This window comes from Amphibalanus amphitrite, unplaced genomic scaffold (assembly GCF_019059575.1).
Source record: "Amphibalanus amphitrite isolate SeventyFive unplaced genomic scaffold, NRLGWU_Aamphi_draft 000618F_arrow, whole genome shotgun sequence".
Lineage (NCBI taxonomy): Eukaryota > Metazoa > Arthropoda > Thecostraca > Balanomorpha > Balanidae > Amphibalanus > Amphibalanus amphitrite.
Genome location: NW_024882112.1, coordinates 224,494 through 252,386, shown reverse-complemented (window position 1 = coordinate 252,386; position 27,893 = coordinate 224,494). Strand labels below are relative to the sequence as shown.

At 47.0% G+C, this 27,893-nt stretch overlaps 1 protein-coding gene across 3 annotated transcripts; it reads right to left on the bottom strand.

The window, feature by feature from the left end:
• Positions 1 to 482: 482 nt before the first annotated feature.
• Positions 483 to 27,675, bottom strand: LOC122363380. Of its 3 annotated transcripts, none has more exons than XM_043332587.1 (5): positions 27,554 to 27,675; positions 3,926 to 4,100; positions 3,309 to 3,471; positions 2,792 to 2,927; positions 483 to 2,230 (listed from the first exon to the last, which is right to left on the bottom strand). In XM_043332587.1, exons 2-5 carry the CDS (start codon positions 4,098 to 4,100, stop codon positions 2,009 to 2,011), a joined length of 696 nt encoding a protein of 231 aa, XP_043188522.1. In that variant the 5' UTR covers positions 27,554 to 27,675; the 3' UTR covers positions 483 to 2,008. The 3 variants fall into 3 exon arrangements, with proteins under 3 accessions (XP_043188522.1, XP_043188521.1, XP_043188520.1); XM_043332586.1 differs by lacking the exon at positions 27,554 to 27,675 and adding an exon at positions 27,057 to 27,442; XM_043332585.1 differs by lacking the exon at positions 27,554 to 27,675 and adding an exon at positions 7,464 to 7,565.
• Between the last annotated feature and the right edge of the window lie 218 nt (positions 27,676 to 27,893).

Sequence of the window (27,893 nt, the reverse complement as noted above, 5' to 3'; positions counted from 1 at the left end):
AAATGATGCGTTGTAGAGGCTATTTCACAGATTCAGCCCAGCCATTTTACATTTACAACTCTTCCTTTTAGCGCCCTACTGAGCCCCAAGACTATTGCTTGAAATAGAACAAGGATGCATGATTGGTAATCGGCGCTACAAATGCGTTACATTTGCTCTGCCATTCGTTCAGGTAATCCAAGGCTGAGGCCATCAAGTCAGTCTCCACCTTCTCACAAGACACAAGAAATAAGACAATTGATACGAGTCTTGCTTGAAAATACAAAAGCGTATATGACCTAATTTTCGCGCTGTGGCTATTTCCCGAGCCAATCCGCAGTAACAAATGTTAGGGCATTCACCTACATATGAGGTCAACGACTTACCTCCAGAGACGGGAACCCTTCTCGCTTATTTCTCGGTAAGCTCTCATTACTCTGTAATAGTATTCGCTATTTGTAACGCTTTTTCACTCCAGCGCTGGTTCATGCAGTAAGTCCAAAAAGTCGTCAAACCGTTTATTGTGGGAAGTATAGCCACACAGATAAAACAAGAAAATGGAGGCACAACTGTAGTGATAGCAAAGTCCAAGTTATACAAAATATATGTGTAATGTGTATCATGATAGGAAAACATCAGCAAATGAATCAGCTCTGGCCAAGCAAACTGATTATCTTCAACACCTGAGCACGGTTTGATATTCGATGTAGCCTAGTCAGATTGGCTTTGTTGATGCCTTCAATCAGCCTTATAATGACGATCGATGTAAAACAGGCCATTCATTGACCTTATACCATCGCGACACACTGTAAAAATCAATGAAGATCACGTCTTGCTAGACATTTAAACTAGCAGTGGAAGCCATTGTACAGCGCGAATACGATTCGAAATGGCATTTATCGATGTGCTATTGAGCGAATCATTACAAATCACTACAAATCACAGTCTCCACAGGTGAAATCACAGTTCTGTGACGTCACACTCGGGAGGACCAATCACAGGCAGTAATGGCAGCATAACAGTGAATCGACAGCTACACACGTTCAAGACCCCGCAGGAACGCAAACAACACCAAACGTTATCATACCACACCACATTGCTAACAAACCCTCTCTTTAGACTAGCAGACGGATTAGATAAGCTACAAAGCCGAACGGAAAGTGTTTCAGCTCGATCTAATCTCAATGATACTGCGCTTAAACACGAAGCTCAAACCTCAAAATCTCTGCGTCATGATGGCAACTGAAGAGATCAAGACCTGCCGATACAACGACTCAGGATTGGTGATGATCCGATATGTGATCACACTGTGAACTAGCTTCAGCTGTGAGCTAGCTTCTGCTTCAGCTTAGACAGCACAATGGAATGTCTGACTGTAACTCACAACCCAGACAGGAAACATTTCTGACTTGAATGCCTACAAGCATTATAGTTCATTGCTTTCCCCGACTAGTCAAAACAGCATGGTCAGCCTTTGTACCACCAGCGAATTGGGAGCTGGTTAGCATAACTTTCATAGTGACGCGAACTTCATGCTTATGGCTGACGTCATTCTGAACACCCAAAAATCTCCCTATTGATTTAAATCTCATCTACTGGTTTAAACCCAATTGGTTTATGAACACCAGCATGATAGCTGCCTCAGCACACAACACCTTTTCTACAAAAGCTATTCCTACAAAGGTGCCATCTAAAGTCTAAGCCAATTGCCAGCCGACAGGCTTTCAGGACGGTACTTGGAATTGGCTGTTCCCTGTAAAAAGGCAAGTGTTCAAACTAGATGCTTCGTAGTACCTACGAATCACGAACAGACACATGTCCGCCTCAAATCCTTATCACCAATCCCTATCGGCCACAGCAGCCCAGACCTCACCGAGCCACACGCCTAACTGTACCTTCTCAAACCGCTCACCAGATACCAGCACCAGTCACGTCCTCTGACGTTCATTTCCATCCCCGCCCTCCACGGCTCAGGTCCCGCTCTGGCCAGCACACGTTGTCGGCCCAACTCAGCCCAACTCAGCTGGTCTCAGCAGATGGGCGCGTAGTCCCTGAACCACGTGTTGGGGAACAGGTACTTTTGTATCTCGAAGCCGAGCCAGGGCACGGGCAGGTGGTGGGCGCCGAAGGGGCGCCGCTCCAGGGGCGCCGCCACCAGCCGCGCCGGGAAGCAGTGCAGCTGCGGGTCGGCCGTGTCACCGGTACACACGGCCGGGTGAGAGCGGTGCATCCAGCCGTCCCGACGGTACATCTGCGGACGGCGGTCAGTGGTCAGCGGTCCGTGGTCAGCGGTCAGCGGTCAGTGGTCAGAGGTCAGCGGTCAGTGTCAGCGTCAGAGGTCAGCGGTCAGCGGTCAGCGGTCAGCGGACAGCGGTCAGAGCTCAGCGGTCAGCGGTCAGCGGTCAGCGGTCAGCGTCATCGGTCATCGGGCGGCACAGGAGGACGGAGACACCTGCAGCCGCCAGTGACCAGTACTGAGGAATTGGGCCCAGCACTGGCAGAGATCACTGGTAGAAGCTGAGACAGATTGGGGACGGAGACCGATGCTGTAGCTATAATGGCAGTATCAAAATCCTACATTACATATGAATTGCTTCATTAAAAAGTAGCACAGAAAATCTTAGTCGCATCCAAACAAGGCTCATTGACTGTTGGTAACATAGTAAGTCTGGTATTACGCTACAGAAATTAAAAAACCTACACCAGTGGCATCCTGAATATGTCGAGAACCCAGATGACTATTCCCAAGTCCCTCGGCATATTTCTACATGTGCCGTTACCACACCCGCCCCGAGACGCGGCTGTATCGCACCTTATTGGCGGCATCTGGCGCGAAGAAGACGATCTGCACCAGCCCCGGAGTGCCGTCCGTACGGTAGACGTCGTATCTGCCCAGCCGGCCGTCCTGCTCGGCCAAGAACCCGGCGGCGTCCAGAGCCATCACCAGCCTGAGGGGGACGGAGCGTCCGTTAGAAGGGAAAAAGGGCACGCACGGGTGGGAAGAAATGCGAGGAAATAAATAAAAGCGTCACAGACACTATGCTCGTTTTGAGCAAAAGTCTGTGTCCTATAGCTCTTCCCAGCTGTCCTTTATCCCCTCAAGCTTTTCATCATTCTCTTCTCTCCGTTATCCATCCCCGGCACTGCATACTGCCGATCTCCAATACACGTTACACATTGCATCCCCATTTACGGCAGTCCCGAACTCTAATCAGGCCTCTCATTGATCATAATCCCAACACTACCCCGCACCACTAACCAGACTACATAGCCCTAACACCCGCCACTGCCCCGTACCACTACGCAGACTAGCCCTTGATGACACGCACCGGTCCTGGAGCCTGTCCGCCGCGCTGTCGTCCTGCTCACTGAGCACACACAGCTCAGCGTCCGCCTCCCACGGCGGGTTGCGGCGCTCGTGCACCTGGCCCCACAGACTGCCGTAGCACAGGAAGAAGCGCAGGCCCAGCTCATCCAGCACAGTCGCCACCGCTGCCGGCCGGACCAGGTGAGAAAAACGTAGCTTAGTGGCAGGACTGAGAGCCAGGGACGGACAAAACATAGAGTACTGCATCTGTAACGCCAAGTGCCGGCGGAAATCGTTGAATCATTTGTCTGTGAATGAACTTTGAGCAATATCGTGAGTTGTACTGTTTTGAAACACATTATGAATTGGCAACAACTAAAACAGTCAAAATCAAGATCTACAGGGCATCCAGACATACAGAAACAGTATTCAGTAAAATAAGCATACATATCATAGAACATTACAAACAAACAGACAAAGCAGCAAATGCTTGTTAAGTCCATGGGTGACTATTATTCACATCCATGGACCTAGATGCACCCAACTCTCCAGTGACTGAGCTCCCAGTTCCATCCAATTTCATGTGAGCACAATGCCAGTCACTTGTCGACAGAGGACATTTAATTCGCTCGCTCTCACCATGGGTCGATTCCTCCAGTTGATCTCGGTAGGCAAACACCCGTTTGCGGCATCCACGGCCCACAAACCGGGTACTGATGAGTGCGAGCACAATCACCAGCCACAGGAGCAGCATCAGCCGCAGTCCCAGTCGGCTCCTCATGCAGCTGGGCAGCATCCGCCACAGACTAGCCATCTGGTGGGTAAGTCGGGAGTTATGGACGGCTGAAACTTAGCTGGACCGGAATCTTAGCTATACAAGTTGCTTCTGTAATATCACACTCACTAATAATTGCGTTATCATCTAGTCACTGATGGATCCAGGGGCATGTGGAAAGTATTGGCCCCTTTTGCCCACTGCAAAGCCCAAATTCACAAAATATTATTTTCCTTGGTACCTACCTAGTCATGAAACAAGCATCGCCCCTTTCGGTAAATAGCTAGGTAAAGCAGTGTGACGGGCTGTAGTCTTGAAGCAATTGCCAGATTATGACATCACAAAAGTACAGCCCACCGCTAAAGGGTTTTAGGGTTTTACCAATCTCAACGATTTTATCGTAAATGTTCGTTCATTCCAAACCGGTTTCGTTTCATACAAGAAACATCACCAGTATAGCGAGGGGGTGAGTCTTGCACGTGCGAAATTTCGAGGGGGCACCTCCAACTGACTCGTGCACGGCACCCTAATGACCGGTTTCTAGCGATGTGCCAAATTTGAGCACAATCGGCCCAGCCGTTCTCGAGATCTGGGAGCGGCACCCTGCACGTGCGCACGTGCAAAATGGGTCCCAACTGACTTGTGCACGGCACCCTACTAACTGGTCCCTAACCGTGTACCAAATTTGAGCGCCATCGGTCCAGCCGTTCTCGAGATCTGGAAACGACCCCTGCACGTGCGCACGTGCAGCAGCACCCCAACTCTGGCACATGGATATGCAGTGCCTAGTGGGTGCCTACCTACATACCAACTTTCAGCGCAATCGGCCAAGTAGTTACCGAGATATTGCAACAATTACAAAACTGACACCTCTTCGTTTTGCACGTGGCACGTGCATAAGGGGTCACCTATATGCATCGGGAATGGTCCAATACTTGGTAGAAGGAATGAAGCTACCCTACAAAAATTACCGCGTGTAAATCGGTCAAGTGGTTGCTGAGATATAAGCCTCGCAAAAGCGTCCGCACGGCCGGCCGGCCGCTCATACTCAGAAATTTCCGTTAATCTAAGGAAAGACTTCGCTCGCTTCGCTCGCTCCGTAATCAGTGGTACACTTCACAAGTGTCAGTGGTAACGGACAAACAGCACAATAATAAATACACACATATACAGTTGGTACACACGCTAAACATACATGTGGTCCTACAGGGCGCGATCGATAAAAGGTCAATAACATGAAGAGCTACACATTGTAAGCAAGGTTACCTGACAACAGACAGGGGATATGCCGATGTTGTGCCATTAAGCCTTGGCTTCAGTTGATGGATGAAAAGTGATTCCAAGATCCTGAGAGAATGTGATGGCTCGCTGCCTAAAATGGTGAAATCGTTGAAGGAGACAGGGGTGTCACATGTGTGACTGTGATCGCGAATGGACGATTGTTTTGGAGTTGTTAGAATATTACCAGTGCGGTCAGAAATGCCCTTATGTTCACATACCCTGGTGTACAAGCGTACATAGGTGGAACCTATGTACGATTCCTCGCACGAGGAACAACGAAACTGGTACACTACACCAGAGCGGATGCACATAGGGACATTGTCTTTGAATTTAAAGAGACTTCCAATGGTAAATCTATTCCTGAGAACTATCTTGGGGCTTAGGTATGGGTGTACCAGTTTCGTTGTTCGTTGTTCGTACCAGTTTCGTTGTTCCTCGTGCGAGGAATCGTACATAGGTTCCACCTATGTACGCTTGTACACCAGGGTATGTGAACATAAGGGCATTTCTGACCGCACTGGTAATATTCTAACAACTCCAAAACAATCGTCCATTCGCGATCACAGTCACACATGTGACACCCCTGTCTCCTTCAACGATTTCACCATTTTAGGCAGCGAGCCATCACATTCTCTCAGGATCTTGGAATCACTTTTCATCCATCAACTGAAGCCAAGGCTTAATGGCACAACATCGGCATATCCCCTGTCTGTTGTCAGGTAATCTTGCTTACAATGTGTAGCTCTTCATGTTATTGACCTTTTATCGATCGCGCCCTGTAGGACCACATGTATGTTTAGCGTGTGCACCAACTGTATATGTGTGTATTTATTATTGTGCTGTTTGTCCGTTACCACTGACACTTGTGAAGTGTACCACTGATGATGTTTCTTGTATGAAACGAAACCGGTTTGGAATGAACGAACATTTACGATAAAATAGTTTATGACAAACTCAGTAACTTACTTGCTTGTGAGTTTTATACTGCTCCTAAGGTTACCAAGAGATTCCCATCTCAACGATTAGCTTTGACTGGCGATTGTTTAATGCGGAGTGATCGAAAAGAAGATGTCAATAGCTAAAATTGCAGCTGCAAGGGTGACGATACATATAATAAGCTACATTCAAAGTTTCATTGTAGTCTGGCTAAACGTTCCTAAGCTTCAGAAGCAGAACATACCCATGACTGAAAACCCACATTACTTCTGCTGTGGACTGTACCTACTATCGATGCAGCGTTTTCGATCGATGGGAGGAATTTGCCTGGCGGAGCGGGACGATCGTGCTTGACTTGGTGCCGATTTTTAGCTCCGTGTCGAGATGGAGATCGCGGATTCGAATTCCATTGGTGGCGATAAGTTGCCGGCGTTTCAACAATTTTCGGACTAAGTTTTGAGATCGCGGTTTCAAACTCACCGGCGAAACGGAATGATCTGTGCAAGCTGTCAAATTTTGAACTCTGTGGTGAGATAGCAGGTTCAAAGTCTGTCAAGCAAAACTAAATTCAAGCTTGAACATAATCTAACCAAACCTAATAACTATTCAAACCTACTGACCTAGCCTTTCCAAACCTAACCAAATCAAACTAAGCCAATTGGAACTTGACCCAACCTGACAAGTAGGTAACATGGCAGGTGAAAATGCAGATAGGCTAGGTTTGGTTAGGTTTAATGGGTCAAGGTATATGGTTAGGTGAGGCCGGTGAGGCATAGGCGCGGGAACCAGGGGCAGTGGGGGCAGCTTGCCCCCCCCCCCCCCAACTCTATGGCCGTGGGGGCGGCGCCCCCACACTTTGAGATGGAATACCATACTTTTTATGCAAATGTTTTCTTTTTGCTGTTGAAAAAGTCAGGGGATGAAAAATAAGTGGCCTAAAGTTTAGGCCACTAAAGTTAGGCCATACCCGGAGGCCGGAGGTGCTTCTTTCTAGGAAAACCTTAAAGTGACCATCCCACCTTAACATTAGTTTTGAGTTGAGATAGCCAAATTGGTGGCCATGGCCTGAAAATAACGGTTTGAGCACTCACAACATCGAAAAATACTTTAATTCGGAGATATGGAATTTTAAACTTGCAGTTTTTTATTCTAAGGGGCTAATGCATTGGAATGCCCCCTTCTTACCCTTAGAATTTTGTGCATCAGCGCAGATCTAACAATTTTAAATATTTTACTAAAACGTTTGGTAGCACGCTATGGTATATGCTGCTTTGCGCGATGTAACGGAAGTTGGCACAGATTCAGCACAGATTCAGCACAGCACAGATTCGGTAGGGGGAAAAAAGGCCCCGGTAGAGGGAAACCTTTATGACCCGTTTTCCCCTAGAAATGACGTCACAAAGAGGTAAAAATGGGTATCAATCGAAAGCTCTCGTTTACCCAGACACAGTCCTGCAGGAAAATTCCACTTTTTCCCCATAGGAAAGTTTTTACGGGAAAATCAAAATTTCGGGTCAATGGGGGGTCCCCCCCGATTTCGTTCAAAATCGGCACACAGGTGCCCCACCACCAGCCGAGAAACTTTCCCCAAAACGGTCCCCGTTGCATTGACGTTTAAGGCCCGTAAAGCCCCCTAGACTCGTAAAATATCCGTAAAATCGCCTTTGTACGGACAAAAAAGTGGTGCTATGGTAAAAATGGGTATCAATCGAAAGCTCTCGTTTACCCAGACACAGTCCTGCAGGAAAATTCCACTTTTTCCCATAGGAAAGTTTTTACGGGAAAATCAAAATTTTGGGTCAATGGGGGGTCCCCCCCGATTTCGTTCAAAATCGGCACACAGGTGCCCCACCACCAGCCGAGAAACTTTCCCCAAAACGGTCCCCGTTGCATTGACGTTTAAGGCCCTTAAAGCCCCGTAAACTCGTAAAAAATCCGTAAATTCGCCCTTGTACGGCCAAAAACGGGGCGCTAGGGTAAAAATGGGTATCAATCGAAAGCTCTCGTTTACCCAGACACAGTCCTGCAGGAAAATTCCACTTTTTCCCCATAGGAAAGTTTTTACGGGAAAATCAAAATTTCGGGTCAATGGGGGGTCCCCCCCGATTTCGTTCAAAATCGGCACACAGGTGCCCCACCACCAGCCGAGAAACTTTCCCCAAAACGGTCCCCGTTGCATTGACTTTTAAGGCCCTTAAAGCCCCGTAAACTCGTAAAAAATCCGTAAATTCGCCCTTGTACGGCCAAAAACGGGGCGCTAGGGTAAAAATGGGTATCAATCGAAAGCTCTCGTTTACCCAGACACAGTCCTGCAGGAAAATTCCACTTTTTCCCCATAGGAAAGTTTTTACGGGAAAATCAAAATTTTGGGTCAATGGGGGGTCCCCCCCGATTTCGTTCAAAATCGGCACACAGGTGCCCCACCACCAGCCGAGAAACTTTCCCCAAAACGGTCCCCGTTGCATTGACGTTTAAGGCCCTTAAAGCCCCGTAAACTCGTAAAAAATCCGTAAATTCGCCCTTGTACGGCCAAAAACGGGGCGCTAGGGTAAAAATGGGTATCAATCGAAAGCTCTCGTTTACCCAGACACAGTCCTGCAGGAAAATTCCACTTTTTCCCCATAGGAAAGTTTTTACGGGAAAATCAAAATTTCGGGTCAATGGGGGGTCCCCCCCGATTTCGTTCAAAATCGGCACACAGGTGCCCCACCACCAGCCGAGAAACTTTCCCCAAAACGGTCCCCGTTGCATTGACGTTTAAGGCCCTTAAAGCCCCGTAAACTCGTAAAAAATCCGTAAATTCGCCCTTGTACGGCCAAAAACGGGGCGCTAGGGTAAAAATGGGTATCAATCGAAAGCTCTCGTTTACCCAGACACAGTCCTGCAGGAAAATTCCACTTTTTCCCCATAGGAAAGTTTTTACGGGAAAATCAAAATTTCGGGTCAATGGGGGGTCCCCCCCGATTTCGTTCAAAATCGGCACACAGGTGCCCCACCACCAGCCGAGAAACTTTCCCCAAAACGGTCCCCGTTGCATTGACGTTTAAGGCCCTTAAAGCCCCGTAAACTCGTAAAAAATCCGTAAATTCGCCCTTGTACGGCCAAAAACGGGGCGCTAGGGTAAAAATGGGTATCAATCGAAAGCTCTCGTTTACCCAGACACAGTCCTGCAGGAAAATTCCACTTTTTCCCCATAGGAAAGTTTTTTACGGGAAAATCAAAATTTTGGGTCAATAGGGGGTCCCCCCCGATTTCGTTCAAAATCGGCACACAGGTGCCCCACCACCAGCCGAGAAACTTTCCCCAAAACGGTCCCCGTTGCATTGACGTTTAAGGCCCTTAAAGCCCCGTAAACTCGTAAAAAATCCGTACATTCGCCCTTGTACGGCCAAAAACGGGGCGCTAGGGTAAAAATGGGTATCAATCGAAAGCTCTCGTTTACCCAGACACAGTCCTGCAGGAAAATTCCACTTTTTCCCCATAGGAAAGTTTTTACGGGAAAATCAAAATTTCGGGTCAATGGGGGGTCCCCCCCGATTTCGTTTTAAATCGGCACACAGGTGCCCCACCACCAGCCGTTGGTGCCCCCACCACCAGAAAATTTCACTTTTTCCCCATAGGAAAGTTTTTATTTTCCCGTAAAAACTTTCCTATAGGGAAAAAGTGAAATTTTCCTGCAGGACTGTGTCTGGGTAAACGAGAGCTTTCGATTGATACCCATTTTTACCATAGCACCACTTTTTTGTCCGTACAAAGGCGATTTTACGGATATTTTACGAGTCTAGGGGGCTTTACGGGCCTTAAACGTCAATGCAACGGGGACCGTTTTGGGGAAAGTTTCTCGGCTGGTGGTGGGGCACCTGTGTGCCGATTTAAAACGAAATCGGGGGGGGGGACCCCCCATTGACCCGAAATTTTGATTTTCCCTTAAAAACTTTCCTATGGGGAAAAAGTGGAATTTTCCTGCAGGACTGTGTCTGGGTAAACGAGAGCTTTCGATTGATACCCATTTTTACCCTAGCGCCCCGTTTTTGGCCGTACAAGGGCGAATTTACGGATTTTTTACGAGTTTACGGGGCTTTAAGGGCCTTAAACGTCAATGCAACGGGGACCGTTTTGGGGAAAGTTTCTCGGCTGGTGGTGGGGCACCTGTGTGCCGATTTTGAACGAAATCGGGGGGGACCCCCCATTGACCCGAAATTTTGATTTTCCCGTAAAAACTTTCCTATGGGGAAAAAGTGGAATTTTCCTGCAGGACTGTGTCTGGGTAAACGAGAGCTTTCGATTGATACCCATTTTTACCCTAGCGCCCCGTTTTTGGCCGTACAAGGGCGAATTTACGGATTTTTTACGAGTTTACGGGGCTTTAAGGGCCTTAAACGTCAATGCAACGGAGACCGTTTTGGGGAAAGTTTCTCGGCTGGTGGTGGGGCACCTGTGTGCCGATTTTGAACGAAATCGGGGGGGACCCCCCATTGACCCGAAATTTTGATTTTCCCGTAAAAACTTTCCTATGGGAAAAAAGTGGAATTTTCCTGCAGGACTGTGTCTGGGTAAACGAGAGCTTTCGATTGATACCCATTTTTACCCTAGCGCCCCGTTTTTGGCCGAACAAGGGCGAATTTACGGATTTTTTACGAGTTTACGGGGCTTTAAGGGCCTTAAACGTCAATGCAACGGGGACCGTTTTGGGGAAAGTTTCTCGGCTGGTGGTGGGGCACCTGTGTGCCGATTTTGAACGAAATCGGGGGGGGGGACCCCCCATTGACCCAAAATTTTGATTTTCCCGTAAAAACTTTCCTATGGGAAAAAAGTGGAATTTTCCTGCAGGACTGTGTCTGGGTAAACGAGAGCTTTCGATTAATACCCATTTTTACCATAGCACCACTTTTTTGGCCGTACAAGGGCGAATTTACGGATTTTTTACGAGTTTACGGGGCTTTAAGGGCCTTAAACGTCAATGCAACGGGGACCGTTTTGGGGAAAGTTTCTCAGCTGGTGGTGGGGCACCTGTGTGCCGATTTTGAACGAAATCGGGGGGGACCCCCCATTGACCCGAAATTTTGATTTTCCCGTAAAAACTTTCCTATGGGGAAAAAGTGGAATTTTCCTGCAGGACTGTGTCTGGGTAAACGAGAGCTTTCGATTGATACCCATTTTTACCCTAGCGCCCCGTTTTTGGCCGTACAAGGGCGAATTTACGGATTTTTTACGAGTTTACGGGGCTTTAAGGGCCTTAAACGTCAATGCAACGGGGACCGTTTTGGGGAAAGTTTCTCGGCTGGTGGTGGGGCACCTGTGTGCCGATTTTGAACGAAATCGGGGGGGACCCCCCATTGACCCGAAATTTTGATTTTCCCGTAAAAACTTTCCTATGGGGAAAAAGTGGAATTTTCCTGCGGGACTGTGTCTGGGTAAACGAGAGCTTTCGATTGATACCCATTTTTACCCTAGCGCCCCGTTTTTGGCCGTACAAGGGCGAATTTACGGATTTTTTACGAGTTTACGGGGCTTTAAGGGCCTTAAACGTCAATGCAACGGGGACCGTTTTGGGGAAAGTTTCTCGGCTGGTGGTGGGGCACCTGTGTGCCGATTTTGAACGAAATCGGGGGGGACCCCCCATTGACCCAAAATTTTGATTTTCCCGTAAAAACTTTCCTATGGGAAAAAAATGGAATTTTCCTGCAGGACTGTGTCTGGGTAAACGAGCGCTTTCGATTGATACCCATTTTTACTTTAGCGCCCCGTTTTTGGCCGTACAAGGGCGAATTTACGGATTTTTTACGAGTTTACGGGGCTTTAAGGGCCTTAAACGTCAATGCAACGGAGACCGTTTTGGGGAAAGTTTCTCGGCTGGTGGTGGGGCACCTGTGTGCCGATTTTGAACGAAATCGGGGGGGACCCCCCATTGACCCAAAATTTTGATTTTCCCGTAAAAACTTTCCTATGGGGAAAAAGTGGAATTTTCCTGCAGGACTGTGTCTGGGTAAACGAGAGCTTTCGATTGATACCCATTTTTACCATAGCACCACTTTTTTGTCCGTACAAAGGCGATTTTACGGATATTTTACGAGTTTACGGGGCTTTACGGGCCTTAAACGTCAATGCAACGGGGACCGTTTTGGGGAAAGTTTCTCGGCTGGTGGTGGGGCACCTGTGTGCCGATTTTGAACGAAATCGGGGGGGACCCCCCATTGACCCGAAATTTTGATTTTCCCGTAAAAACTTTCCTATGGGGAAAAAGTGGAATTTTCCTGCAGGACTGTGTCTGGGTAAACGAGAGCTTTCGATTGATACCCATTTTTACCCTAGCGCCCCGTTTTTGGCCGTACAAGGGCGAATTTACGGATTTTTTACGAGTTTACGGGGCTTTAAGGGCCTTAAACGTCAATGCAACGGGGACCGTTTTGGGGAAAGTTTCTCGGCTGGTGGTGGGGCACCTGTGTGCCGATTTTGAACGAAATCGGGGGGGACCCCCCATTGACCCAAAATTTTGATTTTCCCGTAAAAACTTTCCTATGGGAAAAAAGTGGAATTTTCCTGCAGGACTGTGTCTGGGTAAACGAGAGCTTTCGATTGATACCCATTTTTACTTTAGCGCCCCGTTTTTGGCCGTACAAGGGCGAATTTACGGATTTTTTACGAGTTTACGGGGCTTTAAGGGCCTTAAACGTCAATGCAACGGGGACCGTTTTGGGGAAAGTTTCTCGGCTGGTGGTGGGGCACCTGTGTGCCGATTTTGAACGAAATCGGGGGGGACCCCCCATTGACCCGAAATTTTGATTTTCCCGTAAAAACTTTCCTATGGGGAAAAAGTGGAATTTTCCTGCAGGACTGTGTCTGGGTAAACGAGAGCTTTCGATTGATACCCATTTTTACCCTAGCGCCCCGTTTTTGGCCGTACAAGGGCGAATTTACGGATTTTTTACGAGTTTACGGGGCTTTAAGGGCCTTAAACGTCAATGCAACGGGGACCGTTTTGGGGAAAGTTTCTCGGCTGGTGGTGGGGCACCTGTGTGCCGATTTTGAACGAAATCGGGGGGGACCCCCCATTGACCCAAAATTTTGATTTTCCCGTAAAAACTTTCCTATGGGGAAAAAGTGGAATTTTCCTGCAGGACTGTGTCTGGGTAAACGAGAGCTTTCGATTGATACCCATTTTTACCATAGCACCACTTTTTTGTCCGTACAAAGGCGATTTTACGGATATTTTACGAGTCTAGGGGGCTTTACGGGCCTTAAACGTCAATGCAACGGGGACCGTTTTGGGGAAAGTTTCTCGGCTGGTGGTGGGGCACCTGTGTGCCGATTTTGAACGAAATCGGGGGGGACCCCCCATTGACCCAAAATTTTGATTTTCCCGTAAAAACTTTCCTATGGGAAAAAGTGGAATTTTCCTGCAGGACTGTGTCTGGGTAAACGAGAGCTTTCGATTGATACCCATTTTCACCATAGCGCCCCGTTTTTGGCCGTACAAGGGCGAATTTACGGATTTTTTACGAGTTTACGGGGCTTTAAGGGCCTTAAACGTCAATGCAACGGGGACCGTTTTGGGGAAAGTTTCTCGGCTGGTGGTGGGGCACCTGTGTGCCGATTTTGAACGAAATCGGGGGGGACCCCCCATTGACCCAAAATTTTGATTTTCCCGTAAAAACTTTCCTATGGGAAAAAAGTGGAATTTTCCTGCAGGACTGTGTCTGGGTAAACGAGAGCTTTCGATTGATACCCATTTTTACTTTAGCGCCCCGTTTTTGGCCGTACAAGGGCGAATTTACGGATTTTTTACGAGTTTACGGGGCTTTAAGGGCCTTAAACGTCAATGCAACGGGGACCGTTTTGGGGAAAGTTTCTCGGCTGGTGGTGGGGCACCTGTGTGCCGATTTTGAACGAAATCGGGGGGGACCCCCCATTGACCCGAAATTTTGATTTTCCCGTAAAAACTTTCCTATGGGGAAAAAGTGGAATTTTCCTGCAGGACTGTGTCTGGGTAAACGAGAGCTTTCGATTGATACCCATTTTTACCCTAGCGCCCCGTTTTTGGCCGTACAAGGGCGAATTTACGGATTTTTTACGAGTTTACGGGGCTTTAAGGGCCTTAAACGTCAATGCAACGGGGACCGTTTTGGGGAAAGTTTCTCGGCTGGTGGTGGGGCACCTGTGTGCCGATTTTGAACGAAATCGGGGGGGACCCCCCATTGACCCAAAATTTTGATTTTCCCGTAAAAACTTTCCTATGGGGAAAAAGTGGAATTTTCCTGCAGGACTGTGTCTGGGTAAACGAGAGCTTTCGATTGATACCCATTTTTACCATAGCACCACTTTTTTGTCCGTACAAAGGCGATTTTACGGATATTTTACGAGTCTAGGGGGCTTTACGGGCCTTAAACGTCAATGCAACGGGGACCGTTTTGGGGAAAGTTTCTCGGCTGGTGGTGGGGCACCTGTGTGCCGATTTTGAACGAAATCGGGGGGGACCCCCCATTGACCCAAAATTTTGATTTTCCCGTAAAAACTTTCCTATGGGGAAAAAGTGGAATTTTCCTGCAGGACTGTGTCTGGGTAAACGAGAGCTTTCGATTGATACCCATTTTCACCATAGCGCCCCGTTTTTGGCCGTACAAGGGCGAATTTACGGATTTTTTACGAGTTTACGGGGCTTTAAGGGTGCGATGTTAATGTTAAGTCAATGGGAGGTGAAAAACCGCAATATCTTGAAAACCGATAGAGATATTAGCCTCAAATTTGGCATGTACCTGCTCCATAGGTATACGAAGCCTACTCTGGACAAGTTGTTTGATTCCGTGCAATATTCACGTTGATATTGCACGATAAAGGTGGAAAAACTGAAAAGTTTGGGCCGAAATTCATTAAACGTCATTCAAACTAGGCGCAAAAAATGAATGGCAACCGCATATCCTCAAAGTGGACAACAATTCTATGTACTCCGATTTTCCATTTTCTTTTTGCAATGTTGCAAAAAATGAAAGTAAAACTTTGCTCATCTTTTATTTTTTGTGTGAGGCATAAAATAAAAAAGTGGCTACATAGAAATGTGCACAGAACATTTCTTCACACGAAAATGAGGTTTACTTTTCAGAAATGTTGGAGCTGTGACTGGAATTAAGCCCAAATCATATCCACTTTTTGACTGTTTTGTTAGTTCAAGGGAGTGCCGCTAGATGTCGTATGGGTCTCCGCCTCGGTCCCTGCCGTTCCCCCATGTAATAAAACCTGCGAGTCGCGCCGACCGGCGGGGAGGGACGGTCAACACACGGTGATTTACGGTCTGGGGTTCCCGCGTGCGCTGGTGGCCATGAAACTCTGCCGGAACAGAAGCGAACACGGGGTTGTCGGAGGAAAATACGGATGGTGGGTGGATCGAATGAGATTAGTAGATTTTATATGAATAGCACATCGATACACAGGTTACCAAGTAACAACCCTGGCGCCTATAATTTACCTTCTCCCTTAAATAAACATGTGTATTACATGTGAACTGTGATGGCATGCTTGAATTTGATTGTGGCCAGTCTGTCTATACGTCAGTAATTTCACAATCGCATAGTACTCTGAAGCTGCATTTGTATAGCGATTTAGTATAGCGATCATTTAGTAAATGTCTACATTTTTCGGGGTAACACCGACTGTTGGGTAACACCGCCCGAGCTCAGCAGGCAACGAAATTTGCAGATTGCTGGACTATTAAGTTGTTCTTCTTATTGTAAATTTCGAGGCTTTTTAGTACCTTTATTTATAAAATACAGTGGAAACGATTTTATTATATCTCTGGTACAATGTATTACTCATTTATATAACTAGATGACTTAACCCGCGACCGCCTGAGGGGGGGTCGGATCCGACCCCCCTCCGTTTTTCTTGAATAACTCATGAACCGCTTACGCTATCAACTTGAAACTAGGCATACCTTCTCCCCCATCAATTTGACGTCTCCTGTGTAATTTTTTATAAAAAAAATCAATTTTTTTTATATATCGATTTTAGTGATGTAACTACATGGCGTTTTCAGTCAAAAAGTGATAAATGTTTAAAAAATCGCCAAAAATCAAGGTTTAAAGCAAATTGCAAATTGAGGACATGAATAGACGCAGCTCAACTAGTTCTTTAAAATGGCTATTTCGGATTTTCCATAAAATGCGTTTTTCACCCCTAAAATTAAAAAAACTATATTTTTTGGAAAACAGCTAATAAAATCCAAAATTTTGAGAATTTCCAGAAAAAACCGGAATATATGTTATAGACCTCTATTAGAACATTAGATGTCCCAAATTTCAACTTTCTATCTTGATTTTTGACCCCCAAATTGTGAAAAATAGCTCCAACATGCATAGGTAGGTATTGCATAGGGCATGGTGACGTCATAAGCATTTTCGTGAATTAGAGGCACTTCTGAACATCGCAGGTGAAAACAAATGGCACCACTAGATTTCTGGGACAAAGTTCGTCTAGAAAAGTGCATTTTTATGTCAAAAATAAAAAGTTGAAAAATTGACCTTTATTCTTAGCCCTCGTTTAGTTATGTATGGTATAAACGAATTTTAATGCTTTCAATGCACACTTATCACCAGCACAGTAACTTGGGGTCACATATAACCATTACCATCGGATTCGGCGTAAAAAATAAGCCATAAAACATGTGTCGCACGCCCATGTACCTAGTAAAAAGTGAAAACCGTGACCTTTCGTGACCTGACCTGACCTTGACCCGTGCTTAGTATGACCCATATACGCATATGGTACCTTCACTAGGCCTTTGAGGTCATTTTTGGTGAGTTTTGAGCAGCAGCTATCGATTCCGCTATCCGTAAGCCTAATCATGCAAAACCCCAGAATTTGACCTTTGACCTGACCTTGACCCGAAAGTTGACCTCAAGCTTAAAATCTTAAGAGTGCTTTGGGAAGGTCTCGTAGAGACCTTTCGAACGCCGCCTCGCGGGGCTCGATACGACCATTGGCTCTCGAGATAACAGGGGGGGGGGGAGAAAACATAGCGACAACGTTCTTTCTTTATTTGAAATGCACCACTCCAGGGTTAGGTGTCACAATGTGCTATTAAATACCAAATTTCCCAAGTGGGCGGTGTTACCCAAGATTCCTTTACTACTCAGGTTGGTTCACTGGGGAAATAAAGGCGCCGTGGTGACGTCATCAGAGGAAATCCTTCACGTTCAAATGAAGGGGTCATTTGAATTGCTGATTTTGGCTCGATATAGTCCTATTTTTCAGTTTCAGCCCCATTCATCGTAATGAGGCGAACTCATTGTTACATTGGTACATAGACCCGGGAACAGGGGGGGCAGCGGGGGCGCTTGCCCCCCCAACTTGGGAGCCGAGGGGGCGGCGCCCCCTCAACATTGAGGCAGCGAGAAAGGATCTTTCCTCCCTTTTCCGGACTTCTTTCCTCCTTATTTCCTTTATACATCTAAACATCAACACACGGCATTTTCCTTGCCATCTGAATGCTTTCTGCTGATTGGTACAGTATCGATTTGACAATATCTGCTATTGTCATCCCGCTTTGGTTTGGGCCTGACCAATTGGCCATATGTTTGGCAGGCCAGATTTTATAATGGACCATTTTGGGTCAACTTTGAGAAATGCATAACGTACATACAACGGTGGTAAAATCGTTGCTATAGGTATAACACAGTTTACCCGCTCCGGGTGTGAGGAAGAGGTGTGGGGCAATGAGTGCACCGACGTGGCGCCCTCGGAGGGCCGGTATGGGATTAAAGCTCAGCGACACTAAGGGCTTGTGTGGTGCCTTCGGTTATCGGTAGCCCGTAGCACCCTCAGAATAACCAGCGCAAGGCCCTCAGAGCCGGCGGTAAGGGGCCCTTAGAGTTTAGAGGCACTGGTGTGGGGCCGTCATGCAGATGCCGGTGTGGGCACTCAGAGGTGCTAGTGTGATTCTCTCAGAGGTGCCGGTGAGGGTCCTTACAGGCGTTGCTGTAGACCCTCATAGACGCTGGTGTGAAGCCGTTACAGACGGGTGTGGGGCCTTTAGAGCTGCTGACGCGAGTTCTCTATACAAGCCGGCAGGGGGTCTCAGTGACCGGCAAGGGGCCCTTCGGTCGACAGAAGAAGTCCTGTGGGGTCCTTAGAGACCGGCATGGTACTGTCAGACGCCGTTGGGGCCCTGGCAGAGTCACCGGTGTGGGGCCCTCAAAAGTCACCAGTGGTTGGCCTTTAGATAAGCAGGTGTTGGTTGGGTCCTCGAAGCCGCCGATATAGGGCTTTAATAGGCACTGGTGTAGGCACTCAGAGTTGGGGGTGTGAAACCCTCAGAGACACCGATGTGGCCGTGGGCCCTCATAGGCGCCGACGAGGGCCCCACAGTTCCCGTTATGGGGCCCTCAGAAAAATAAGTGCGGGACCATCACAGGCGGGAAATGTCCCTAGAAGTGGCCCCTCATAGGCCGGTAAGAACTCTCAAGAGGCCAGTAACGGGCCGTTGGAGACCACCGAGGGCAGTGTCCCAAATTTTGTAGATGTGGGTGGGAAACGACATCCAAATGAAAATCATTTTCCACTCTCACCTCCAGTTTTCAAGCCCAATTTTCCACTCCCAATTCCACCGAGAAGGAGCAATTGCGGGAATGGTTGTTTTGCATCTGTCACAATTGTAGATAGATTAATGTTTTTGATCATTTCCCCACTCTTTTTGGGCCTTACCTGACCGACAATTTTTCACTCTCATCCTTTTTTTGGTCAGCAATTTTCCCCTCTGACACCCAAGCAGAAATATGATTTTGGTACACTGACCGAGGGGCCCTTAAAAGCCATAAGAGGCCCTCAGAAGCCGGCGTGGGGCCCTTATGGAGATCTTAGTGTGGCTATTTGGGGCCCGTGAGGTGCTTCTAAGTCGAAATATGGCAATCGTTAGCCCTCAGCGGTCAAATGGCGCCGCAGGGCCCCTCGGATCCGAGGGTCCCTTTGAACCCAATGGGGGGGGGGGGGGTACGTGACCCCTAGCTACGCCACTGTTCCATATGCATCATGTCAGGTATTTTAGGCTCGCCCCCCCCCCCCCCAACTTGAAAATCGTTCCCGGGCCCCTGCATTGGTACAACTTTTGATGACACATAGTCCTTGGTTTTTCTCCAGCTCGCTCGAAAGATGATTAAATTTGCATGGATGCCTATGGGTGAAGGGAGATTCTACCCCCGTGGTGACGTGACGGTAAAGGGATTCTGGAGCTCGTGAACGGGGGCTGGTGTTACCCAAGTGTCTACATTTTTCTAAATAATCCTTCAATATGGCAGCACGACAAAAATTTCGCTCGAGCAGGAGCACGTAATGCATGGAGGAGTCCTAATTATGGCGAAAAATACTACTTCAGGGCTAATGTTTGTCAAATAAGATCAGTTCTCTTCTCTTCTGCTTATTATGCTACAAAAGGTATAAAACGTATTCACGAAACGTAAAATTAGGAATTTCTCGCAAATCACCTAAACCAATGCGGTGCACTGCCCACACCTGCACTTCTGTTGTCGTCACGCTGCCAAAAGACAGTCAGCTGTCACCCTAGACCTTTTTATATTTCTAATATCGGGGTGGGCGGTGTTCCCCAAAGGGCGGTGTTCCCCCATCTTCCCCTAGGTTAACTTGATATTTTGTAATATTTGTAGTTTGTACCTACTTCCAGTCAAGAGTCTACTCCGATATAATAAAAATTATGCGCATGGGGCTTTGCTTCAAACGACATGCTTTCAAATGAGAAATGGATGAGAAATGGAATACGAATCTTCCAGCTCATAGTCTGCTCCAATAAAATAAGATTGTGCGCATGGGGCTTAGCTTCAAATGAGAAAATAGATGCTGAACTTCCCGTTGTTGTTACGGAGCGAGCGAAGCAAGCTATAAGTCTTTTCAATATAACGAACCAGTATGACGCCTTTTGGGGCGACTAACGGAGCGAGCGAGAGGGTGAGCCTTGCACGTGCGAAATTTCGAGGGGTACGTACCTCCAACTGACTTGTGCACAGCACCCTACTAACCGGTCTCTAGCGATGTGCCAAATTTGAGCACAATCAGCCCAGCCGTTCGCGAGATCTGGAAGCGACACCCTGCACGTGCGCACGTGCAGAATGGGTCCCAACTGACTTGTACACGGCACCCTACTAACTGGTCCCTAACCGTGTATCAAATTTGAGCGCCATCGGTCCAGCCGTTCTCGAGATCTGGAAACGACCCCTGCACGTGCGCATGTGCAGCAGCACCCCAACTTCAGCACATGGATATGCATTGCCTTATGCCTAGTGGGTGCCTAGCTACATGCCAACTTTCAGCGCAATCGGCCAAGTAGTCACCGATACCTATACAGGGTGGACCAAAAAGGATGGAAACATTTTGAACTCGCATAAAATATGTGTATTGCATGCAGGTGACTGAAAATGATATCAAACGAGAGTACATTTCGTGGAAATTCATAATGACATCTCTCTCATCTGCTTTCTCTCGTTTTCAGTCTCCCACAGCAAATGTTCGAAGAGGCCACTTTTGCGAGACAGGCAAAGAGCGGCGGTCCGCCTGGCTGCTGACGCGATAGCCCGATGACACATGTCCGCTGGTTTGGCTCGCACAGCCTTGGTGATCACTCTCTTCAGGTAACAGATGCCTTTAGAACCTTCCTTGTAGACCTGGCCTTGAGATGACCCCACAGGACAAAATCATCGGGGTCAGGTCAGGTGATCAGACAGGCCAGTTCCGACAGGCACTGCGGGATATCAGCCGGTCACCAAAGTGGTTCTCGCTCCACTTGAGCGTTGTTTCGCGATGTGAGGAGGCACACCGTCTGGCTGGAATCACATGAGGTCCATGAGACTGCCATACTTAGGTGTTGATTTTATCCGCTGGGACTGAGAGCGTGAGATGATGTTTTTTCGTACTCCAGCGTAGATGGGTAGCCATACGGCTTCCACGGTTGACAGTGATGACACAGTCATCTTTTGCAAACTCGTTAAAGATTTGGGCTGTACGGGGATTCGAACCCCGGGCCTTTGGATTAGCGCTCCAATGCTCTACCTCTCGTGGAAGCCGTATGGCTACCCATCTACGCTGGAGTACGAAAAACATCATCTCATGAGACTGCCATACTTCGTTTGGGCTCACTTCAACAACTTCTTTAGCGTCGCTTGGTAGCGCTTTTGGTCGTCAGCCACGGTGTTGTCGCTCCCATCCTCGAACCGAAGTGGAACTGGCCTGTCTGTCTTCTCGTCTGACCTATGGATTCCTTTCCTGTGGAGTCGTCTCAAGGGCCGGGTCTACAAGGAAGGTTATGTAGGCCTCTGTTATCTGAAGAGAGCGATCACCAAGGCTGTGCGAGTCATACCAGGGGACATGTGTCATCGGGCTATCGCGTCAGCCGGCAGGCGGGCCGCTCTGTGCCTGTCTCGCAAAGGTGGCCTCTTCGAACATTTGCTGTGAGAGACTGAAAACGAGAGGTAGAGGATGAGAGAGATGTCATTATGAATTTCCACGAAATGTTCTCTCGTTTGGTATCAATTTCAGTCACCTGCATTCAATAACACATATTTTATGCGAGTTCAAAATGTTTCCATCCTTTTTGGTCCACCCTGTATTACAACTATTACAAAACTGACACCTCTTCGTTTTGCACGTGGCACGTGCATAAGGGGTCACTCACATGCATCGGGAATAGTCCAATACTTGGTAGAAGGAATGAAGCTACCCTACAAAAATTACCGCATGTAAATCGGTCAAGTGGTGGCTGAGATATAAGCGTCGCAAAATTGTGACCACGGCCGGCCGGTCGGCCGGCCGCTCATACTCAGAAATTTCCGTTATTCTACGTGCACCTCTTCGTGCACGTGCACGAAGAGGTGCACGTAAAAAAGTGCAGTGGACGGCGACCTTAGACTCCGCTCGCTTCGCTCGCTCCGTAATAAATCTCAGTAAGAGCGGCCCGGCCCGACTCGGCCCGGCCTGTAACGCTTTTGAAAGGCTTATAACTCAGCAACCGCCATGGGCCGATTTACTTGCGGTAATTTTTGTAGGGTAGCTTGGCACGTGCCACGTGCAAAACGAAGAGGTGTCATTTTTGTAACAATTGCAATATCACGGTAGTTACTGGGCCGATTGCGCTGAAACTTTACATGTAGGTAGGCACCCACTAGGGCCTAGGCAATGCATTTTCATGTCCCACAGTTGGGGTGCTCCTGCACGTGTGCACGTGCAGGGGTCGACTCCAGATCTCGAGAACGGCTGGACCGATTGCGCTCAAATTTGGTTACCGGTTAGGGATCCGTTAGTAGCGTGCCGTGCAAAAGTCAGTTGGGACCCATTTTGCACGTGCGCACGTGTAGGGTGCCGCTTCCAGATCTCGAGAACGGCTGGGACGATTGTGCTCAAATATGGCACATTACTAGAGAGCGGTTAGTAGGGTGCCGTGCACTAGTCAGTTGGAGGTACCCCTCACACTTTCCCACTTACACGGCCGATCCTCTCGTTCGCTCCGTTTATCGCCCTATAAGGCGTTTTACTGGTAGTATCAAGGCCATATATAGTATGTGTACTGTGTAGCAATGCGAATCTAGCACTGCATTTCACTATAACAATGCCGTCAGGTCAATCATGTGAGAATATCAGACGCATTCTTGTGACTAGAGCTGCGACAGACTCAATATTCGATAACATGTATCTATATCAATTAATCAGTTTCGTTCTAACTGGGTAAGTAAGTACCTACACCAGGCTAAGGACGGCGCCGGGAAGGCTCGTCGAGAGACGTGTTCCGGCCGCGCGGTGTTTACACACCATGATCTCCCTCAGTCGGCGCCGCCCGCCGCGCCGGCGCAGTAACCAAACGTCGTTATCGTAAGGGCCGTGAAATGAGGAGGGGGAGAAGGCCATTAACGTGGGAAAAAAAGCGCTCTACCCTGGTGACATCTACTGGCTGAGAATCGGAGTAGTAGTGCTCGGACACCAACGCTGAGCGGAGCCACCTCCGAAGTTAACGCACCCTTAAGGGCCTTAAACGTCAATGCAACGGGGACCGTTTTGGGGAAAGTTTCTCGGCTGGTGGTGGGGCACCTGTGTGCCGATTTTGAACGAAATCGGGGGGGACCCCCCATTGACCCAAAATTTTGATTTTCCCGTAAAAACTTTCCTATGGGAAAAAAGTGGAATTTTCCTGCAGGACTGTGTCTGGGTAAACGAGAGCTTTCGATTGATACCCATTTTTACTTTAGCGCCCCGTTTTTGGCCGTACAAGGGCGAATTTACGGATTTTTTACGAGTTTACGGGGCTTTAAGGGCCTTAAACGTCAATGCAACGGGGACCGTTTTGGGGAAAGTTTCTCGGCTGGTGGTGGGGCACCTGTGTGCCGATTTTGAACGAAATCGGGGGGGACCCCCCATTGACCCGAAATTTTGATTTTCCCGTAAAAACTTTCCTATGGGGAAAAAGTGGAATTTTCCTGCAGGACTGTGTCTGGGTAAACGAGAGCTTTCGATTGATACCCATTTTTACCCTAGCGCCCCGTTTTTGGCCGTACAAGGGCGAATTTACGGATTTTTTACGAGTTTACGGGGCTTTAAGGGCCTTAAACGTCAATGCAACGGGGACCGTTTTGGGGAAAGTTTCTCGGCTGGTGGTGGGGCACCTGTGTGCCGATTTTGAACGAAATCGGGGGGGACCCCCCATTGACCCAAAATTTTGATTTTCCCGTAAAAACTTTCCTATGGGGAAAAAGTGGAATTTTCCTGCAGGACTGTGTCTGGGTAAACGAGAGCTTTCGATTGATACCCATTTTTACCTCTTTGTGACGTCATTTCTAGGGGAAAACGGGTCATAAAGGTTTCCCTCTACCGGGGCCTTTTTTCCCCCTACCGAATCTGTGCTGTGCTGAATCTGTGCTGAATCTGTGCCAACTTCCGTTACATCTTTGCGCGCATTACCTAAGTGCAGCACTTTCAAATAAAGTCGCTAGAAACAGCGGAGATCCCAAAAAGTAAACAAAAGTAAAAGTCTAATATCTTGAAGACTGGTGAATATTTTTCGGTTAAATTTGGTAGATATTCGTTTTTGCTCTTTCTGAACCAAGCGGCATCATTTTCATGCCAATTCATTAACTTTTTTGAAGGTGGGAGGTTCCCTTTAACAAACCTAGCCTAACTTAACCTGACCTAACCTAACCTACAGCCTACAAACCTACAAACCTACAAACAGGGTGTTTCACAATAAACGTTACATTTGATAAGCTTTTAAAAGGATCTCAACTATTCGCATGCCCATGAATTCTTTATTCATTTCGTTGCAAAATCTTTGGGGTTTCTTATCCTTACAAAAACTATGACGAATCATCAACTGCATTCTTAATTGTACGTGCAATGTCCACACCATCAAAACGGGTCAATTCACTGTTAAGCTTCAGGGTCCTTCACAATGAATGTTGCTTTTCAAACGATGATGTTTCAGTGGCATGTATTACATATGGCTCATGAGTATTACCACATGAGACAGCAGAAAAGTAGGACTGATGAACATATAACTTTCAGTTCAGCACTTTTCATGGGTTCTCCACTATGCCACCTTTCCGTCTGACTTTTTGCCGTCCGGCCAGGAGGCGGGCAGGTCTCGTGTTTCCAGTCTTCTGGAACCCTTCTACCACCGTTTGAAAGACATTTTTGATGGAATATCCTTCCTCCTTTTAAAATGGCTACCGTAAAACGGGGTGTTAAGGGACAGTTTTGAGGTGTTTTGTTATATAACTTAAGAAGAGTTGGAGATAGAAGCATCAAATTATCAGTATTTTATGTGGAATTTGGTGCTTTACATGCCTGCCACATTAAAGTTTTTAAGATTTATACCTGCATATTATTTTTTATTATTTTTCATCACTGTCCCTTATCACCCCAATGTGGGGTGTTAAGGGACACCTACATTATTCCAAGAAATGGTCATCAAATGCCCACAATTGGGGTGTGGAAGGGCACACAATTTATTTATTGAAATGTTTTGCATATTCTGTCACAAAACAAGTCAGGTTCATTCACCACTAATGACCTTTTTAGCCAATTACGTGTAATGCAGTTTACGCTTGTGGAAAATGTGCTAATTATAAGCATGGATGAAGTATACCTGGATAGGACACTCCCTATTCCCCAACACTAGCGCCGGCGACCAAGCGGCCGCCCTGGTGGCGGAGCTCCGAAACATCGGCGGCGAGTGCGCCGGCGGCCGCCGCACCGGCTTGCGTGCTAAAAACGCGGTAATGGAGGGCGAAATTAGCGAACTTTAGCTCATAAGACACAATTTCAGACACTTCAAACATAATTTCTAGTCCTTTCTTATCATTATTATGGCTCCATTTAGTCACTATCACATACGGAATCATTACCTGATGCCCATAAACTAAGCCGGTATTCTTGACTTGCCGATGCAATTTATCATCAAATATCATCGTTCCTCGGCAGTCGAACAAGTTCCTATTGATGATTTAATACAAATATTAACTTATTTTCATGTTATCGCATAAAACTTAACTTTATTCCAACATTGGCTCTTCGGCTGTAATCACGAACCCTCACTTGTCAGCAGAATTTAAGCAACTTCTTAAATCAAAACTGGGAAAAGAATATTTCCATGACATTCCTCAATACCTGTTCTACCTGGTTCACAAAAATTTTCATCAAAATCGGTTATAGGTAAGTAATAAACGACAAAAGTATACAAAAAGACACGCTCCGCCCATAGCCCGCAATGCTAAAATGACGCCAGCGCCCTCGCCGTCGGGAAATCCGCCGCCGCCGCCGGGTGGTCGGAAAATCGGCGGAGTGTCCGATCCAGGAATACCTAATCCCTAATCCATGTTATAAGGTAAACAGAACCAAAAAGTAATCTTCTGTCATAAAAAACATGTTAAAGCTGGTCACTTGTTGTTGGTCATTATGTTGCCCTCTTTGTTTTAGCATTTTTATGATGACATCACATTTACCTACAACAGTCTCCATTGACCCATCATTATAAAAGAGAGTGTTGAGATGTTTTGTTACATAACTTAAGATGTGTTAGAGATAAAAGCATGAACTTGCCTGCATTTTATGTGGAATTTGGTGTTTTCCATGCCTACTGAAAGAAAACTTAATGAAATTATATTTATATTTTATTTCTTATTTTTTCTTCGCTGTCCCTTAGCACCCCACATCCACCTCAAAATATGCATGTATCCGGAAAAGAGGAAGAGGATGATGAATGAATGGGTGGATTTGCACAAGTTTTTCAGGAAACATGTGCAATACCTACATGTGACAATACACCTATGCATTCATTTTCCCTGTACACCCACTAGTTTACGTGGCACACACAGAGTTTTGGGATGTTTCAATTTTGTGAAAATGTAGCATGATTTTCAAATCCATTTTTGAGCCAAATCACTTGCATGAAAAACCATACCATTTTGTCCTATGGTCAAGAGCAAAATAGTGTCAACTACCACACTGAAATTTTTATTGAACTTTCTCAAATTAGGAAGTTAATATGACTCAAAGTTTTTCCCATGCAACTGTCCCTTAACACCCCACGGTCCCTTAACACCCCATTTTACGGTACCGTAACTTCGTCGCACTGCGGTCAGGTCAGACTCCGCAAAGCGCTGTAATGCATGACCACCCATACCGCCTCATCATCTGGGTATTAGTATATATTAGGTCCGAGTGGACACAACCTACAAACCTACGCTCTCCTCAAACGTCGCTAGACTTCAAACGTCATTATTTATATACACTGGTCATTACCTTGATTTTATGTCGCAGCTGCAGAGAGTAGTCAAGTATAAGGCATGGAATGAAAGAGAATGCAATCGCCTATTCAATATTCAGTTGCCTTATGACTTTTGAGTTATGCCCATTCCCTCCCTCAGCTACAAATTGCAAATTGCAATCAAGATTGCAAAACCACATCATCGATCAAAACAGCTTCAGCTTCTGACCGCTGGCTCACATAAACAATTGATAAGCAGTGATAGTGTTCATTACAGGAGTTTGTGATCGCAAGCGCGAGCCTTTGCTTACTTTACACAAATCAACAGCATGCTTTTCAGCGTATTTCCCGAAGACGTTATAAAGTGAACAGAATAAACGTCTCTAACGCGTCTTTCTGTCTACCAACAGTGCTGTTGACTACCATATAATAATAGTAGGTAGGGTAGGGTGTAGTGGTGTCAATCGGAACTTGAATTTTCGGAATTCCGATTGTGTCCAATGTCCAATTCGGAATTCGGTTGGACAATTACCGGGGTTACATGAGCGATCCGTTCCAAATACGCACTACGCTAATGCGCATCAGCTCCCCACAAACGGATCTACGGCACCGGTTACATGAGACTAATTCGTTTTATCTACGTCAAACGGATCTTGTTTGGCTCACCCGGGCTGACTCCTCGACGGCCGGTAATTCGCATCACAAACGGAATAGGATTAGCGTACAGTCATGGCGCAGTTGCGGCATTTACCGGGACGACTGAGCTAAATTTTAAATACTTGTATCATTTGATAGGCTCAAAACATTTAAAACTAACATGAAATCAAAAAATGAAAACAAAGTTTTCTTGTTTTAAGTCAGTGGGCACTGAT

Excerpts from the sequence above, each read along its gene's own strand:
- LOC122363380 (XM_043332585.1), bottom strand. Across the intron at positions 3,472-3,925 it reads ACTGGAGGAATCGACCCATG|CGGTGGCGACTGTGCTGGAT; the intron begins GTGAGAGCGAGC and ends TCCGGCCGGCAG. Across the intron at positions 2,928-3,308 it reads GCGGACAGGCTCCAGGACCG|GCTGGTGATGGCTCTGGACG; the intron begins GTGCGTGTCATC and ends CGTCCCCCTCAG.